The sequence below is a fragment of the Tachypleus tridentatus genome, chromosome 13 (assembly GCF_004210375.1).
Source record: "Tachypleus tridentatus isolate NWPU-2018 chromosome 13, ASM421037v1, whole genome shotgun sequence".
Taxonomy (NCBI): Eukaryota; Metazoa; Arthropoda; class Merostomata; order Xiphosura; family Limulidae; genus Tachypleus; species Tachypleus tridentatus.
The window spans coordinates 122448662-122467697 of record NC_134837.1 but is presented as its reverse complement, the minus strand read 5'-3'; the positions used below and the strand labels follow the sequence as shown (position 1 = coordinate 122467697).

Below are 19036 nucleotides of genomic sequence, written 5' to 3'. Positions count from 1 at the left end.
GACTGAATATACATATTTTACTGTTTAATGAATGTTTCATTTCAACTTTCATACTCCCAAATGAACTCTATTATGCCTTAAAATGTGCCCAGATGGTATCACAGAGCCTATAAAAATTCAATTTCCGAGGGCTGCTTTTTTGTCTCGGGATGTATTGTTGATATTTTTAAAAACCAAGGCTCAGGCTTTGAGAATTGACTAATTCATGCATGATTGACGAACACCGAGAAATACTTTTAACGAATATGTGATTACTGTAAATAGGATATTGAAAATATCTGTCATTATGTAGGTTGTGTCATACGTGTACAAATTTATTTCGTTGCAATATTGAATTAATTTTAAAGACTGACACAACACAAAACTTTTTATTGTAATTTTCTTAAATTTGTTAATATAGTCAAGCTGCCACATACACATTCAGTGAAATATGAATAAGAGATGCTAAAACATAGAAAATAAGTTTTTATTTGATTTTTTGTTTGTTTGTTTTGTTTCTGAATTTTGCACAAAGCTACTATAGGGCTATCTGTGCTAGCCATCCCTAATTTAGCAGTGTAAGACTAGAGGGAAGGCAACTAGTCATCACCACCCACCGCCATCTCTTGGGCTACTCTTTTACCAACGAATAGTGGGATTGACTGTCACATTATAACGCCCCCACGGCTGAAAGGGCGAGCATGTTTGATGCGACCGAGGATTCGAACCCGCGACCCTCAGATTACGAGTTAAAACCTTAACCCACCTAGCCATGCCGGGGCCCTTAAACCTTTCATTTCACATTTGTATTTACAAACAGTCGGACCTGCATCGATTTAAATATAATAGTGTTGTCTGTTGTATATCCATGGAACTATTTCGTAGAGTGTGGATGGATCTTCACCAAAATTGGTGAATTTGGTATGAAGGTTTGTGAGGTCGATGGGAAGTCATATACAAATTTTCAGTTTTACAATTTTTATGGGCGTTTTTTACGCTTTCTGTCTTTTACCACTACTTCGTCTTCTGTTGTTGAGTCTATGGGGAGATACGTAAAATTGAAAATTTGTATGATTTCTATGGGAATTTTTGCAATTATATGTGAGGGAAGCAATTTTTGTGTCGTGAGATAACCTCTTATTAATCATGAATTTACGTAACTTCCGTTACTCCTGCTCCTACAAAATAAAAAGTTTATTAGGCAACCTTAAACTTTTATAAAATGTTGGTTATGGAATATCATAAACTGTTCCATTAGTAATCCAGTAATTCTGGGAAGAGCACAGATAACCCATTGTACAATTAATTATGCGCTTGACAACAAGTTGGCAAACAGTTTTCGTTAAAATTAATTATCAGTAAACTGATTAATTCTATTTCACTGGGTCTCATGTTTTTATACTGTATCCATTTTTTTTTTACTCACCACAATAACCTTTGAGATTCCACATAGGCCTAAACTTTCACGAAGCTTCTAAGTCCCAAATATTACATAATTATAGCTTTCAGGTTTCACATAAGCTTAAGCTTTTAGGAAGCAACAAGACAACACAGTCATTACGTCGTGTAAACTAAAGTATTCAAAGTGAGTAACACGTCCTTATAATAGTTTAGTTTTGTAATTTTATTTTAAACTTGGAGTACAAAAAAACACCTGATTCAAGTTTTTCGAAAAAACGTAATGTTTTCATTAAAGTCGTAACGGTGAAGACTTGATTTTTTTGGTCAAAACTGTGGACCATCAGAGATTTTATTTGCATTAAAACACAACCTTACATCCTTATTTTCAAAAATAGTTTGATATGAAGCGAGTAGCAGTTTCAATTGCAGTATATTACTTTAAGCGTATTCAACAATTACCTTTCTGATTGGTTGGTATTACCGTTAGCTTTCAAACACTTTCCTTTTGACTGGATAGTGATTGTTGAAGGGCGTATTAAAGTATTTGAAATTTATATTAAATATCCGTTCTTGTTGTCTGAGGTTGAGAAGCCCTCTCAAAGTTAGGCTTACGTAAGATTGATTGGCGGTGTACTTAAAATGGGACAAAAAGAGATTTCACTAAATGAAATTTTCAAACATTATGCATCTTTGTCACTCGAGGTGTTGTAGTCCTAAGACCAGCTTTTATCTTCGAATTTCGTTACTTCCGCCCACGGCGGTAACAGAGGTTATGTTTTCGTGGGTGTGTCAGCAAAATTTCTTGAAAAGCAACTGAATGGATTTGGACGAAAGTTAGTATTGTATGGACTATGATTCAGCTTAGGGGCGATTGGTTTTTGGAGGGTCAAGGTTACAAAATATTCAAAGTCTGTTAATATGGGGGACAATTTTCACACTACTTTTGCTCAGTTACAAACAATAAGATTTTGATGAACCTTGGTTGACATACGTAGAATATTATCTCTGATTGTCCAGCCAAAATTTGTTCGTGTCCGTTGATAACGACGAACAAATGGACACATTTTATGAAGATCGAAAATGATCGACGCTGCGTTGTGGAAGTACGCACTCTGCTGAGCGCCCTTGTAGTTTATAGTTTTTTTATTTGACTGTTCATATTCACCTCGATTTTATCACACTATTTCCTTTGAAAGAAAACGTTTTATTAGATCTGTCGAAATTACAGAGATCCAAACATTTGTACAAGTATTTCGAGAAGTATTTAAATAAGGCCTTGTTATAAAACATTTCAAGTTTTAAATAAAGCCACGATATTAACAACGCTTTAATCTTTCCATAAAGCAATGTAATAAAAATGCCTTAAATCTTTAAATAAAACCATTTTATTAAAAAAATCCAAACAGTAAAAATTATTTCAGTTCCAAAGACGTTCTTCAAATACTTAACGTTAGAAATTATTTACTTTAAAACAGAAAAGAAACACACCAACACCTACAAATTTCCCAGATTTGTACGTATTTTTATGATCCCACTTTCTACGAATCATAAAAATTACAGAAAGGAATAATAAGAGCACATTTTCCATTCAGAACTTTGTTATTTTAGGTACTTTACCGACGAGAATTTGAAATACCAGTTTTATTTGGGTACAACAAATGTCTCTACTCCATGTTCCTCAGACTTGAACCTACTTTAGAAAAGCGAGAAGTCTAACCCATACTGAAAACAATTTGTTGAAAAGCTGATAGCAATTTCAAAATGACATAAACTTAAATGAAAGTAATAATTTTTTAATAGTCACTGATACGAATTTGTATTTGTTAAACCTAAAGTGTCTACCAATCAATTTAAAGTAACACACATGGAAGAAAATTTAAAATATTTTCAGTACGCGATGAATGTACTTTCACCAATTCATAAGTTCAGTCACATTTTCAGAGGAAAAACGTCTTGATTATATATATATATATATATATCGATTTTGAATTTTGTTTTGTCACCAGTGATATTTCACGTGTATAGATACGATTTAAAGCAGTGCACGTGAATTTTGCTGTTTAAACAAGATTTCTTACAAAAGAATATGATGTGAACCAGCAAAGTCTAAAGTACTTTCACAAGTTCTTGAAGTATGTTTAAAACGTTTACAATTTTGCAACATTCAACAGCTAAGCCTACTGTTAATATTAATTACAAACTTTTAACCTTCTACTCAGAAAAAGAAATGAGTAGTTCCGCAGAACGAGGAAAAATTAAGAGCTACAAATAGCAAAAAAGCCGTCACTTGTTGTCATGGTTAATTTTGCATGGAGTGTTTCAATAGTTTGATATAGTTAAGTTATATTGATTGATGTCTGTCTCTTTTTAACTATCAGTTAAGTAAAATGTGGATAATTCGTACTAAAAACCGAGACTGCACATCATTGGAGCAACACATCGAAAAGTCATGGAAATATTAATGGATTATTGGAAACAAATTGGTTTATATGTATTCCTAACTCTCTGTCTTTTCAAATATTTTGCATTGTATTTGATAAGCTGTTTAAAAAGTGTAAACGTGCCATGTTTAATTATGATGTCTCATTAAAGTTGTTTCTCTTACATTAGGTTTACTAACGCCAGTTTTTGAACTACTAATCTCAGGAGTTTACCAAACTACATCATTATCTGTTAATCCTAAAGCATTACTTATTAAACTACAACGTTAACTTGTAAGCTTCATCTACATTTTTTAACCCACAAATTTTTTTAAGTTTTAACTTTATGTATTAAACTTTAAGTTAATCTTTTAACCTAGCGAAGTTTATTTATAAAATACGGTTTGGCGTTAACATAGTTTTTTACACGGTTTTATTCATACCAAATTAAATAATTCGCATGTTTGTATCAAGTAATTTATTTGGAATTTCACCACGTATTCTTTTAAATTAATGCACAAGCTTTCGACTAAATTACTTAAGCCTTCTACAGGTACGAGACGTTTGAAAACGACTAAATAAAAAAAAAAAAAAAAAACGTAGTGAAAGACCAAATAAATTACTTAATACAGATATGAGTACTCACATTAAAAGTTATTTTACTCACATGTTTCGTTAATATAAAAAGTTTGGATATATCAGAGATAGCCTTACCGATTACTCGGACTAGCCTCCATAAATTGTGGGTTTAATAGTGAGAAGCTATTTCAGTAAACACAGTTTATTCCAGAAGATGGCTGAAAAGTCAACATTGACCATATTTTGTTTACAGTATCGAGACGTGAGAGCCATCTACAATGTTCGAAATTTTAGTTTCAAATACAATATTACTTTTAATTTACTAAATTAAATAACACTACAATGTTGCACATTTATGTGTATACACATGTATATTAATAATTCCAAGGTATCTAAACAAACTACGAATTTATAAGTTTAACCATAAAATACCGAAAATTTCTATTTACACATTTTAAATTATATTTATATATAAGTGTTCAGTATTCTCTCGAGTATTCGTCCAATCACTAGTGAAATGTAGGGCTTTTATTAGTTAATTCATAATTTAAAAATAATTCTGTACAAACATTATAAGAAGAGGGCACAAAAAAACACCCTTCATAAGAGAAGTGTTACTTGAATGAATAACCGCCGTGGATTGGATTTTCTTGCCAGTAACGGAGATCAATTGATGGGAGGTCCTCACAGCGCATGCGTGGATTGCTGTAAAATAATTATATAGTTTGATAAATTTTAAATAATTATCGGAGTTTAGCCTTAACAAATAAAAAAAGAAAGAAACAGAATAATTCTATATAACGTTGAGACGTGCTACATGTAATCTTCTTATTTGTTAGGGTTAATTTAGTAGTGTAAAATTAGAGGGAAGGTAATTTAGTCATCACCTAACACCATCAGCTCGAATCGTAATTTGAGGGTCGCGGGTTCGAATCTCCGTCATACCAAACATGCTCACCCTTTCAGCCGTGGGGACGTTAAAATGTGACATTCAATCCCACTATTCTTTGGTAAAAGAGCAGCCTAAGAGTTGGTGGTAGGTGGTGATGACTAGCTACCTTCCTTCTAGTCTTACGCTGCTAAATTAGGGACGGTTAGAGCAAATAGCCGTCGTGTAGCCTTGCGTGAAATTCAAAAACGAACAAACTTGATAAGTTAGGGACGGCTACAGCAGGTAGTCTTGGAATAGCTTTGAGCGAAAGTCAAAAAGCAAACTAACTATTTTAAGAGAATTGCACATTTAAATATTATAGTTGAATTTTGATCCCTATAGAACTCATATACAAACAAATAAGGAACCTAGAAAAATTACCTTAAATCTAAAAATAAATTACTAAGAGGAACAGAAGGTATTGTGAGAACATTTATTAATGATAAAGTCATAAATAACATATTTCATTATCAGCTTCTGGAAACATGAAAAAGTATTATCTAGAATAGTGGCTCGCGGGATCTTTGAAAGTGGCCTGTGACACGTGGCGCAGAGCTGAATGTATCAAAGTGTAACCAAAAATTATTAAATACATTCGTAAATCACACCTAAAGATTCAATTCATTTCGGTTTGACCTACACTAGGCGGGCTATCTCATATGATTAGGCTACGCGTCTAGCCATGCGTTTCACTGTCTAATCACTTTAATCTAGTGGTCCTTCAGGGTTTTAGAAGTACTCAATAATTGCCTTCAAGGGAAAAAAACGTTAGGAATCATTAACATTTTCTATATCAAGAGAAAATTTTGATCGCTATAAATACTTTTTTATGTTTTGAAAAACTTTGTACATAAATTATAGGATATTCCACCATAAAAAACAAAATGTAAGGTTCAGAAATGCTGATGACCAAGTCATCTAAAACAAAACTGAAATTTACTAATAAAAAGTGATGGAGCCACATGTTGTATAAATAAAGACAAAAATATTCACTAGATGGAGTGGTAGAGCCTCATTTTGTACGAAGAAAAACAAAAAAAATACTAGATGAAGTGATGGAGCTACATGTCGTACAAAGAAAGATAAAAATATTCACTAGATAAAGCGATGGACCTCATGTCGAATGAAGAAAGATAAAAATACTAAATGGGGTGATAAAGCCACATGTCGAATGAAGAAAGTTAAAACTTATTAAGAAAATTTGAAGAAACCTAACTGCGTACAGGGTAAAAGCGTATAAATAAAGTGGAACACATTCATCAGATGGGACGTGGGAGCTTCGTGACGTTTGAAGAAAGTAAGAAAGAAAGACATTAAACATTCTGAAAGAACATAATAATGCAAAGGCTAAAAGTATATAAACAATGTGGGAAATACTCACTAGATGGGGTGAGGGAGTCTCATGACGTACAACTGGATAGTTGGTATATCATCAGCATTATCACAAATGATTTTAGATTGGTAGGATTTCCTAATTTCTTGAAGTTGTTCTGCAGAAAAACAATAGATATGAGATGTATTTCAAACTAAGTAGCTAAGAAAAACGTGGACTGTCTCGTGTTATATTTATTTGTTATTTATGGGTTGTTCGATATCGAAAATAGCATACATTTTTGGGCTAATATTTTCCAATAACAGATGCATCAGTGTAATTTGTCTATGTAACTTATTTTTAATTTTTACTATTTTCATTTTCCTAAACAAACGCATTCAACACTATTAGGCAATTATTAGAGAGAAAAGTTAAGTTCATTTTATAACCGACACTGTTTCTAATAAAATGTTCGTAACTAAAATGTTAATTAAGTAATGTTTTAAGCTAATTTCAGTGTTCACATTTTCCCTATTAAATGTTAAAAAAGTTTTTTATTTTTATTTTCCCTTTTCTTATTTTCATATTTCTCTACCCAAATAAGTGGTTGAGTCTAACAACGTAAAATGCATATTTTTTCTTTATGTTCATTGGCCTTAAGATTTTGGCCAGCAGTGTATATGTACGTTATAAACTCTTAGAATATTATAAGACTTACAGATATTATATGTTAAAACAAAAATATTATGTATAAAAATGCCAAACAACTAGTAATAATAAATAAATATTCTTCTAATTGATGATATACTTTTGAACAAAAACCAAATCATGCAGGAAAGGTCACCTGGAGTAAATGCAGACGGAAATCCTGAGTTTTCGTACCAGAAACGATCCCCCTTTTTAACATTCGCGAACTGACGAGCCACAATACAAGCGAAAGTTGGTCCAATCAAACTTCCCGGTAGGCGGCGCTCTGAAATTCCACCGCTCCAGAGATCAATATCATCTGGATGTCTAAAATAAAAGTACTACGACATGAACTATAAAAATTAAATTACATAAGTTCTAATTATTAACCAATGACTGGACAGTGAGATTCTCACTGTTTTACATTATGAGCCAATAAGAGAACATTAATATTTCACACACTTTAATTAGTAACCATTGAGGATTATTCATATTTCAAACGTTTCCACCATCAATAAATAATAGGATATTGAGATTCCAAACGTTTAAATTAAAACCAGTAACAGGACATTGAGATTCGAAATGTTATAGTTAGTAACTATTGACAGATTATCTTTGAAAATTAAATGAAAAATATGTCATAAGACAGTTATGTTGTACGTAATTCAAGAAATCTACAACTTTTTATTCTCTCCTGATGAGGAAATTATGAACTATTTTACCAACAATATTCGATATCTGTTGTCTCTATAATTACTAAAGTATTTTTTTTCTTAAACGTTAATTAAACGAGTTACTAAAAATACTTTGGTTACACAACACATTATCCATGTGATAGTACAAGACTAACAAAAAATAACTGTTTAATTATTAGTTAACACCCACGAAACTGTTTGATTATTAGTTGTCACTAAAGGAACTGTTAGATCATTAGTTAACACCCATGAATCTGTTTGATCATTAGTTAACACCCAAGGAACTATTAGACCATTAGTTAATACCAAAGAAACTGTTAGATCATTAGTTAATACCAAAGGAACTGTTGGATCATTAGTTAATACCAAAGGAACTGTTTGGTAATTAGTTTTCACCTAAGGAACTGTTAGATCGTTAGTTAATACCAAAGGAACTGTTTGGTAATTAGATGTCACCTAATGAACTGTTAGATTGTTAGTTAACATCCACGGAAGTGTTTGGTCATTGGTTAATACCAAAGGAACTGTTCGATTATTAGTTGTCACCTAAGGAACTGTTTGATCGTCAGTTAAAATCCACGGAACTGTTTAGTTATTAGTTAACATCTACAGAACTGTTCTGTCATTAACAGACACCTGTGGAGTTGTTCGATTGTTAGTGGTAGGAACTACTGTTAAACTTGTAGTAAGTTATAAGAATGTTTAAAACCTGGCCTTACTTGTACACCTGGGCAAACTTGTGGGCAGTGCCGTTGTTCATGAATGACTCCAGCTCCTCGAATGTTCTGACGCGTCCCAAACCGCACCATTCTCGGTAGAAGTTATAACCGGGCACTCCTGTCTCACGTCCTCGCATCAGATTGAAGGCCACTAAATCCATTCCAAATGGCATAGGTGGCACTTGAAACAAATGATTCGTTACCTAGAAATAAAAGACATCATATATGCGAAAGATATAAGGAGCATTTGAAACAAGTGTTCTTTACCTAGGGGTAAAATATATTATATATCTGAAAGATATAAAAGGCCCTTGAAACAAGTGTTCGTTACCTAGAGATAAAACACATCATATATTTGCTCCGAACACGGAGCACTTGAAATAAGTGTTTGTTGTCTAGAGATAAAACATCACATATTCGAAAGATATAAGGAAAACTTGAAACAAGTGTTCGTTACCTTGAGATAACAGATAGTATATATCCGAAAGATATCAGGAGCACTTGAAACAATCGTTTCCTGAGCAAAAGGTTCCAATTAAGACTACAGAAGACGTTGAGCCAAAGTCGTACTAATAATAGTCATGTCGTGACGTAACAATCTTCAGACAAACTTACCTCCTGGGTTATAAAGGGGTCGTACACTTGAGCAGGGGTGTTGATAAGGCCACCAATGAGCTCATCGATTTTTCCGGGTTCGTAGAAGATGAAAGGCTGGCGTAGAAGGGTCCGAAGAGGATCTTCACCTACCGTAGGGCAGAGAGGGTTAGACTACAGATTGAACCCTGTTATCCTAGGTGGGCTTACAGACCAACAAATGTTCAGTTTGTACGAAACCATAAACTAATATACTGAAGAAGGATCTTAAAATTCACTATTTTGTACGAATTCTTATTTAAAATAAAGTCGAAATATGACAGCTACGTTCGGTTCTTACCCACAAATTCGTGAAACTTGTTATACCTCCGTACCATACCCTGGATGAAAGTGTGCCCGAACCGGAAAGCAGCGGACTGGAAACCGCTGGACATTCCCATGTGCACGTTGGGGTCGTAACCGTTCCAGTAGCCCTAAACGTGAGACATAGACGAAATTAATATTAATGTGTATGTGAGTGGTTGTTATAAGATTATCTTAGTAAAGAATAACGACCTTTACTCACGGCGGGACAATCTGTTCTAGGATTCGTTATCTGTAACCGGATTCAACTGGTTTCGGATAATTTTACATACAATCAGAAATACCTTGGAAGAGATGTATATTAAGTATAGCTCCTGTGGCGAGTTGATGCTCCTCAGGCACTATGATACATTGGCTAGGTCAGTAAATGAAACAATGCTTTACGTTTCAAGTATTGTTTAGAAAGTGAGGTAGTGTAAACATTATGTTTATAGATATAATTCGATACCATTTTTTATACAGTGAAATATAGCTTTTTTTCACGAACACAAAAATGTTGTAGATCAAAATATGAATATGATGGACTATAAGAGTTTAGAAGTAAAATTGAAAAAATGAGTAATAAACTCCCTTACGTGAGTTTTGATGGTCAGGTTGTAACTGTTCATCGTTGTCTCGCCTAGAAGCATGGGTAAAAATTCAGAGTAGGTGATGTGCTGCACGGAGCCCGCCATGATGTGTCGTGTTTCGTGATATATCTTTTCGTCGTCCCAGTGTGGGTTCAGTCGGGAAAGTTCGGTGGCAATGCGGTTGTGGTCACGTACGTACAACGTATGCAAGACAGTCAAATGGATCTGTTCATTCACACGTTCATCACCTTTACAGAGGCACAGAGTCAAGCATGTTTATACAAAAAAAGCTCTATATTATCTGGTGGAGGCTTAAGCTCGTTTAGTTCCCGAAGTTTTTGAAGTTAGTTGTACTTAAACATGCATTTATTTGATCGTTTAATATAAAAATACACTACGCCAGTCGCTGTAGTTTCTTTGATTATAGTTTTTTAACATTAATACTATCTTCCTCATTTAATATAGGTTTATATATTTTATTTTTACGTTGGGTAATCGTATTTGTTTATAATATATTTTGCTTCTTGGTATTAAACTTAGACCACAATAAATTTAATTTCTCCTAAAAATTTCTGTCATTAGGAAATCTACTAACTTATAACGAGTGTCAGAAGTAAAGCTTAGTCTATTTACTGTGTTTTTATTAGTAAATCTGGTCTATTTTCTAGAGAATTTCTAAAGTAAATCCTAGTTTATTTTTTAATGACCGCAACTAAGCTTAATTTATTTTCTAACAAGCATTAATGCTTAGTTTTTATCAATACCTTTATCATTATTGTAGAAAATAAATGCCATCTACCGGCATTAAAACGAAACAAATGTCGCCTACCGGCATTAAAACAAAACAAATGTCGTGGTCGAGCTGTACAGTCTTTTTCAGGAGTAGAAGACAAAGGAGGCAGGATTGGTTTTAGTCCGTATTCATGAAAATAATCCCACACACGCATAAGCCCTGAAGAAAAAAATAGAATATTTTTAATTCCTGAGTTTAGTGTTGATGTTATTGTAATATTTTTCAGTGTTCTTCTCACCTCTCATCGAAATATAACATTTACAATTTTATACTTACAGTTAAGTCTAAAAAAGGGAAAGAATTAATGAAACAAAACTTTTCTATTAACAGTTAAATTCACGAGAAAGTTTATGCAGTCTTTCAGGATATTTAATGCACACTGAAGGGATTTACTCATTTTAATAATAAAGTTAGACAGAGAAAATAAAACAAAACATACAGTCAGAGCATCTTGATCAAATCACAACGCTCGATTCTGAGAAGTCAGTTATCTGGCTAGTTTTTAGGACTTAGTTTTCCTGACAATTCTGAGTTAATTCGACTGTTCTTTTCTCAATACTTACCTTTTTTGCCTAGCCGTAGTTCACTGGTATTTCTGGTTTCTTTTCCAAAACTTACCTCCTCTGCCAAGTCGTAGTTCTTTGGCTAGTTTTTCTGTTGAACCGTATAGAAAGTTGGCGTCCAGAGTCTGAGTAAGAAGGTTGATATGTACTCTTGGACCTGAAATAATTAGACAAGGGACGGTCGGAAATTATTCAATTAAAGTGCTGAGATAAATTCGAGTGATACTTTAGTAAAACTAAAAGTGTGTTATGTTTACTGAGGACTGACAAAGACTGTGGTGAAACTAGCAGTAAGATACGTTCGCTGCGAAGACACAAAGTAAAACTGACATTAAAGTACGTCCACTATTAAGTGATAAAAGAAAACTGACACAAAGATATGTTCACTGAGAAGTGACAAAGTGAAACTAACATAAAGATATGTTCACTGAGAAGTGACAAAGGGAAACTAACATAAAGATATGTTCACTGAGAAATGACGAAGTAAAACTAACATTAAGGTACGTTCACTGAGAAGTGACAAAGGGAAACAAACATATATTTACTGAGAAATGACAAAGACTATGGTGAAACTAAGAGGAAGATATATCTTCACTGAGAAGTGACAAAGACTATGGTGAAACTAAGAAGAAGATATATTCACCGAGAAGTGATAAAGAATATGGTGAAACTAAGAGGAATATATATTCACTGAGAAGTAATAAAAAATATGGTGAAGCTAAGAGGAAAATATATTCACTGAGAAGTAATAAAGAATATGGTGAAACTAAGAGGAAGATATATTCACTGAGAAGTGGTAAAGAATATGGTGAAACTAAGCAGAAGATATGTTCACTAAGAAGTGATAAAGAATATGGTGAAACTAAGAGGAAAATATATTAACTGAGAAGTAATAAAAAATATGGTGAAACGAAGAGGAAAATATATTCACTGAAAAGTGATAAAGAAAATGGTGAAACTAAGAGGAAAATATATTCACTGGGAAGTAATAAAGAATATGGTGAAACTAAGAGGAAGATATATTCACTGAGAAGTAATAAAGAATATGGTGAAACTAAGAGGAAGATATATTCACTGAGAAGTGATAAAGAATATGGTGAAATGTTTCCTGAGAAGTGGCAAAGACTGTGATAAAACTAACAGTGAGACTTAAGTTTTAATTCGTGAAGCTTAAGGACCCAAATTATAGCACCAAGTAGACCTTGAATTAAAGCCTATTTTATAATTGCTATTTTAATATGCTGAAAATTATTTTGTAATTTGATTAAAATACAACTATTCTTCAAACGTAACGTATGGTTTAGTATATTTCTAGTTCTTGCTGGTGTTGGTGACATAATTACTGTTTCCATCAACAAACTTAAGAAAATAAAAATATGTAAAGCACCACCTACCGAGGGCACATCCTGGTCTGTGGCCAGCAAGAGCGCGCTTAAACTCCATACAGGACTGCCCATAACGAGAGAAAAAGGGGTCTTCAGGAGAGATGTCAATGGTCATGCAGTTCGGATGTTGTTGCTCCTTGGGTATCCCACAACAAACGAAGTCAAGGTCGTTCTCATCTGGAAGATGGACAATATTAATAAAATATATGCCACCATTTTAGCTAAAGAGGTACCATAGCGAGGGAGAAATTTAGAGTCGTAGAATTTGTATACCTTTCGCACCTGAGTTTCCACGAGCTATCTTGATGTGACGTAACCTAACCTATAGCTTGAATTTAAATATTAGGTACGTTACTAGTGATGTGACATGACTTAACCTATAGTTACAATTTAAATATTAATTGTATTACTAGTGATGTGACCTTACCCAACCTATAGGTACAATTGAAATATTATCTACGTTGCTAATGCTGCGACCTGACCTAACCTACAGGTATAATTTAAGAATTAGCTCCGTTACTAAGTGATAGACTTTCGTCGATGTATTAAAACAAACCTTAAGTTCTTTTTATGTGTTATGTATTCAACATCTCGGTTCTTCAAAACATGTAGCAGTACATATCTTACAACAGTTGAAATTAATATAAATACTTTATTGTTTCAATTTTCTTTAAACCAGTCAGCATCTATTGATCATTCAGCATATGCATGGACGTTGTTGTCATCGTGTATACAGTTGTCTGCTGTTATATTAACCACTGTATTAGTTACCTTAACAATTAAGAAACCTGGAGTCCATTAATGTTTAAATAAAGTGAGGAATTATCAAATGACTTGTATTTACTCGACCTGAACTTACAGTTGGTTGGAATACCAATAAACAGGTTCTACCAATAGGACCTTGAAAACCGTTCTTATTATTAAACAAGTGAAATATCAAGGCAATGCATGCTCATAATTCCAATTGGTAACACAAATAACTTTAGCCTTGAGCGAACACATAGTTTATCTATAAAGCACAGGGGCCACATGTACGACAAGGTATTTCATGTAAAGGTCCACGTGAAAGTTGTGTTTTCAGAGTAACGCCTATTCGCACTCACAAAAATTACAGAAATAGGTCAAGGCATATTGCACTGCTGGTGTACATTAGCACCACACCAGAACGAAGGACACCGAACTTTATTATCTGAAACTTATCCTGATAAAAAACAAAATTAGACCACACCCATAGATCTATTTCTGTTTAATGAACCAGATTTTGAAAATAAAAAATATTTGCACAGAGACTACTAAACTAGTTTCGATACTTGAATTTATTTTCAGTCCGATAGAGTCTTGGGAAACAAACATCTCACAACATCAGTACAGAACTGAATTGTATTTCGAAACGTTTTGCACAAACATGGGTTAGTTTTAAAAAAATCAACATGTACAGTTGATACCATTAATGATTAAACATAGTAAATTCCAGCACTATAAAGTGTAGCTAGTAACATGTGTACCGAGGGTAAATCAGGAAATGTAGCTACAAAAGACTAAACACTAGATATATGTGAAATTTAGTGTTATACACAAAGTACACACACACAAGTCTTTTGTGGTAAATCTGCCATCATTCAGTTTTGATAAAACGGATAGTGGTTGGTATATGGTGTACGGTTTGAAACATTTTGTCTTACTATCTGTTTAAAGGTAAGGAGTAAATCATTTTGCCTTATTAATTTCGTTACATACGTTAACGCAATATTTCAATAGCTTCTCCCATTGCATCATTGCTCTACTTTTGAGCCTTTTTCTTATATTAAAATACAATGTGGATACATTACGTATAGTTAGGTTTGTGTCTGGAAGAAAACCTAAACCAGTAAATTCAGGCTTTTATAAAGGATTTTAATTGTTCTTGGTTAGACAAGTGTTTTATCATATATGTTGAGAGGAAAGTAAACCAGTAGAAAGACTGTCGCTTATCGATAATAACAAATTTTAGTCAACAACAATAGTAATCCGATTTACCTCTAGGCGGCGCTGCAAGCGTCATGTCATGGTCGATAAACTGTCCCCACGACATAAGCAGGATGGAGAGGTCACTAGATGGATGATCAAAGTCACGATGGATGTAGGCACTAACCATCCTAACGGGTGGAAGTGCACTTCCATCAACTACCGAAACACGTGGCTCCGAAATACCTAGAAAGAAGATTGAATAATGCCCATATTTTGATAGTAAATATTCAGCGAGAAACACTTTTATTTGAAGAACCGTGAAAAATTATTCGTTGTTCACTTTCAATTAATAAAACTTCATTATAAATGTTATTCAATGAATTAAGTTTATTTAAAAGCAGTTCTTATTAATGGCTAAACCATAACTTTCCATATGCTTTTTTTTCGTTCCTTAATCATTATATTTCAAGATTCTGTAAGTGAAAGTAAAGGATATGTGACAATATGTTACCATACTACATCTACTATATCCAGTATCGATGAGGTCTTTCGGTCAACACCACGACCCATGAGGCTGGCTAAGGTACAATAGACAGTGTTTTTTTTATTATTTACAAACTCTTGAAGAGGCCTCATAATCACATATATTGCATACAAAACAAGTACAAAAATCAGATACACAGTTATATATAATTTAATGGACCGAATACTATCTGTAATTGCTTATACTAAAGGACACACAATAATGTGACGTTGTGAACAAGGACGAACAAGTTTTGAATAAAATTGAAAGAAAGAATTGACATCATTATGAATAACATAGCTGGAATAATCACTGATGGTAGTCTAGGTACAACACACAGACCCACACAGATATATATATATATATATATGTGTCATCAATTTTTCACAACAACTGTTATGGCGTGACCCAAGTTAAGCGAGCAAATTGTAATTATCATAACTTTTATTCTAATAATTTATCAACTAGATTTTGGGGTAAAAATAGCTAACATAACATTATTTATATTAAGTATAATTCTAAGCACTTGTGAGTGAAATTATTGTAGAATATGTTTTAACTTCTTAGTCCACTAAACAGTTACTACTGATATGTTTTCATATGTAACGACACATAACGACGCCAGTCCGTTTCAAATATGGTTGTAGTGAATGTAAAGGCGTTACGTTTTTAGAATGCGAGGAAAAATGTTTCGGAGGGTATATTAAAGTAGAAATATAGTTGTAGTTTAGAGAAAGGCGCTACGTGTATATAATGTTATGGTAATGTTCAGGAAGTATAATATGTATGCCTTCTCCTTAACTATCAAATACCAGATAGGCCTCTTTTTTCCCACAAATATTTTGATGTTAGAAAGCAGCGAAACTGAAGTGACACCTAATTCAGTTTTCACAGCTTACCGTCTTTGTAAACAGTGGGAAGTTGCCTCACAAAAGGGGTGTGTGTTGATCCCCAGCTACTGTGTTGCATGTTATTGCAAACCCCCGTGTAGGTTCGGTACCTCTCCACAGTGCAGGGGACAGGCTTCACGTGAGCAGGACATATTTCCCAAATGTCTGTGCGAGAGGTGTCAATCATAGGAAGACCATTCACTACTTCGTCTGGAGAAAGTTGAAACCTTTAGAAAACAGAAATGGAATTACAAAACAATATTTCTGTAACACGAAAGTAGAGTAATATTATACAAGTAACATCACTTACTGTTTAGCTGGTATCAACTGTGCTGTTTTTTATATAATTACTTTCTTACCTAAGTAACACCACACTGTTTAGCTAGTATCCGAGTGGTGGCTAGCACCAACTCTGCTGTCTTTTATATAGTTACTTTGTTACCTAGGTAACAATACTTACTGCCGAGCTAATATCCGAGTGGTTGCTAGCACTAACTCTGCTGTTTTTTATATAGTTACTTTGTTACCTAGGTAACAATACTTACTGCCGAGCTAATATCCGAGTGGTTGCTAGCACTAACTCTGCTGTTTTTTATATAGTTACTTTGTTACCTAGGTAACAATACTTACTGCCGAGCTAATATCCGAGTGGTTGCTAGCACTAACTCTGCTGTTTTTTATATAGTTACTTTGTTACCTAGGTAACAATACTTACTGCCGAGCTAATATCCGAGTGGTTGCTAGCACTAACTCTGCTGTTTCATCGATGTGGGGTGGAAGAGGCTCCAGAGAATTGATGGTTGATGGTTGTCTGTATCCTGCAAAAAATTAAACAAGTGTTTAAAAGAAAACTATTGTTATTACTTGTTTCTCGTTCAATAAACTCACTTGTTGGAAAATAATATGTTAACATTGATGAAATAGCCTCTGCAAATGAACTTATATGTTATTTATTCACTTTAAAAAACTTATGAACGTCTGAGAACAAGAAGAGATTCTTTGGTCTATACTTATGTACTTTAAAAGATCAGAATCAAACCATTTACTAACTTTCATAACTTCCTGATATTCCACGAAAAGCATTCTCACGTCTATGTTTTCACGTGTTGGGGTATCTATATCACATATTGAAGCTACGTGTCTATGTATGAAGGTTATCTACATGACATTTTTGAGCTATGTATATCAAACATATCACATATGGGAGTTAGGTATATCATGTATGAAAGCTATCTATATCATCAGAGATGCCAACTATTTCAAATGGCTGAGCGTAATGATTGTAGACAGAGCCCGTTATCATTTGCGGCTACTATGCCTGACCAATGTCTCTAAGCTGTTTATTATTATATTATTATTATAACTATTATTATTTATTACTGCTTTAGATTGCTCATTTACGACTGTGTTTTGTGTATTTAATAAATAAATTTTAAAAAATTATTTTGAAATTATGTCTTTTATTTAGTTCAGAGTAACATACATACTTGGTAAAACAACATTGAACATGCACAAACAGTAAGCAGAAAAAGACTGTGTAAGGACTAGTTTATATCATGTTTATGACACATTTGTACAATTGCTGTAGTTTTGGTTCTAGCACAGCCATATGTTTTCGCTATATCAGAGTCTGGGAACATTTTTCTGAATAGATGTCCTGCATGATCGGCTACAGTTAGGGGTAAATTATGAGCAATGACGAATTGCGTGAACATCACTTCTGCATTTATGATTTCATATTCTGAATTCTAACTCATAAATGTCGTTATCTGCATCGTTTTTGTCTTCGCCTCAGCCTTTTGTTGGTGAGATGCCGATTTTGTATGTCTGGAACAATCGTTTATCCCGCCATGCGCCACAGAAAAATCGATGTAACAAACTGGTCAAAACGCACGACTGTCACTGGCTTTTGATGCAATGACCGGATATTTTGCACTATACTCTTTCCTAAATTTTTATTCACAGTTTTAGACCTTTTAGATTTGCCAGAAACAAGGCAATCTGGTGAACGAGGCCTCTTTTTTTCCATCTTGTGAACGATCGCATTGGTGTTTCTATGCTGCTTAGAAAACGAGAAATACCCATCTACGCAAGCGCTGATTGGCTGACAAGCACTGATGACGTAACTATGGATTCCCCACATACCCAGTATGGAGAAGCACCGCACTCAAAGTATTGGTAGATGTCAGAGATTCAAATATTTTTTTATTATTTCAAGCACAAACATGATTATCGCAAGTAGTCATTTGGACTATGTCTTTTATTTATTATCAAAATGTATTTGTATCTCACTAGAAATTTTCTTTTCACCCCTTTCAAGCCCTGGGGGAACAAGTTATCACTTTATTGTATAGGCCTATATAATATATAATAATTTGAGAGTTCCAACAAGTCGTAATATTTGTCTGTATGAGCGTATAGTCGTAATGTATACACCAAAAATCGTAATGATTACGCTCAAATCGTAATGGTTGGAATCTCTGTATCATACATTGGAGCTGTGTATATCATGTATGGGGTGCTATCTGTATGATATATTGGCGTTATCTATATCACGCACAGGAATTATATGTAGCAAGTATGGAGGAGTTGCTTGTAATAATGTCAAACCCCAAGAGAGTATGAAAATAAATGTTTTTCACATGTGTAAGCCATGTTTTTGTATACATTACGAATGTTTCTCGTA

General features: G+C 33.7%; 1 protein-coding gene across 1 annotated transcript in view; it reads right to left on the bottom strand.

Annotated features, from left to right (window-relative positions):
- Positions 1 to 2564: 2564 nt before the first annotated feature.
- Positions 2565 to 19036, bottom strand: part of LOC143237512 (peroxidase-like) — a 39178-nt gene continuing 22706 nt past the window's right edge. The window contains exons 4-16 of the mRNA XM_076476858.1: positions 17066 to 17168; positions 16360 to 16577; positions 15007 to 15180; positions 13000 to 13167; positions 11661 to 11762; positions 11079 to 11201; positions 10256 to 10497; positions 9658 to 9790; positions 9339 to 9466; positions 8724 to 8926; positions 7467 to 7636; positions 6692 to 6800; positions 2565 to 5084 (exon numbers count right to left, since the gene is read on the bottom strand). Of these exons, the coding sequence (XP_076332973.1) occupies positions 4994 to 5084; positions 6692 to 6800; positions 7467 to 7636; positions 8724 to 8926; positions 9339 to 9466; positions 9658 to 9790; positions 10256 to 10497; positions 11079 to 11201; positions 11661 to 11762; positions 13000 to 13167; positions 15007 to 15180; positions 16360 to 16577; positions 17066 to 17168 (1964 nt within the window). The 3' untranslated portion in view covers positions 2565 to 4993. The remainder of the gene's footprint in view (positions 5085 to 6691; positions 6801 to 7466; positions 7637 to 8723; positions 8927 to 9338; positions 9467 to 9657; positions 9791 to 10255; positions 10498 to 11078; positions 11202 to 11660; positions 11763 to 12999; positions 13168 to 15006; positions 15181 to 16359; positions 16578 to 17065; positions 17169 to 19036) is intronic.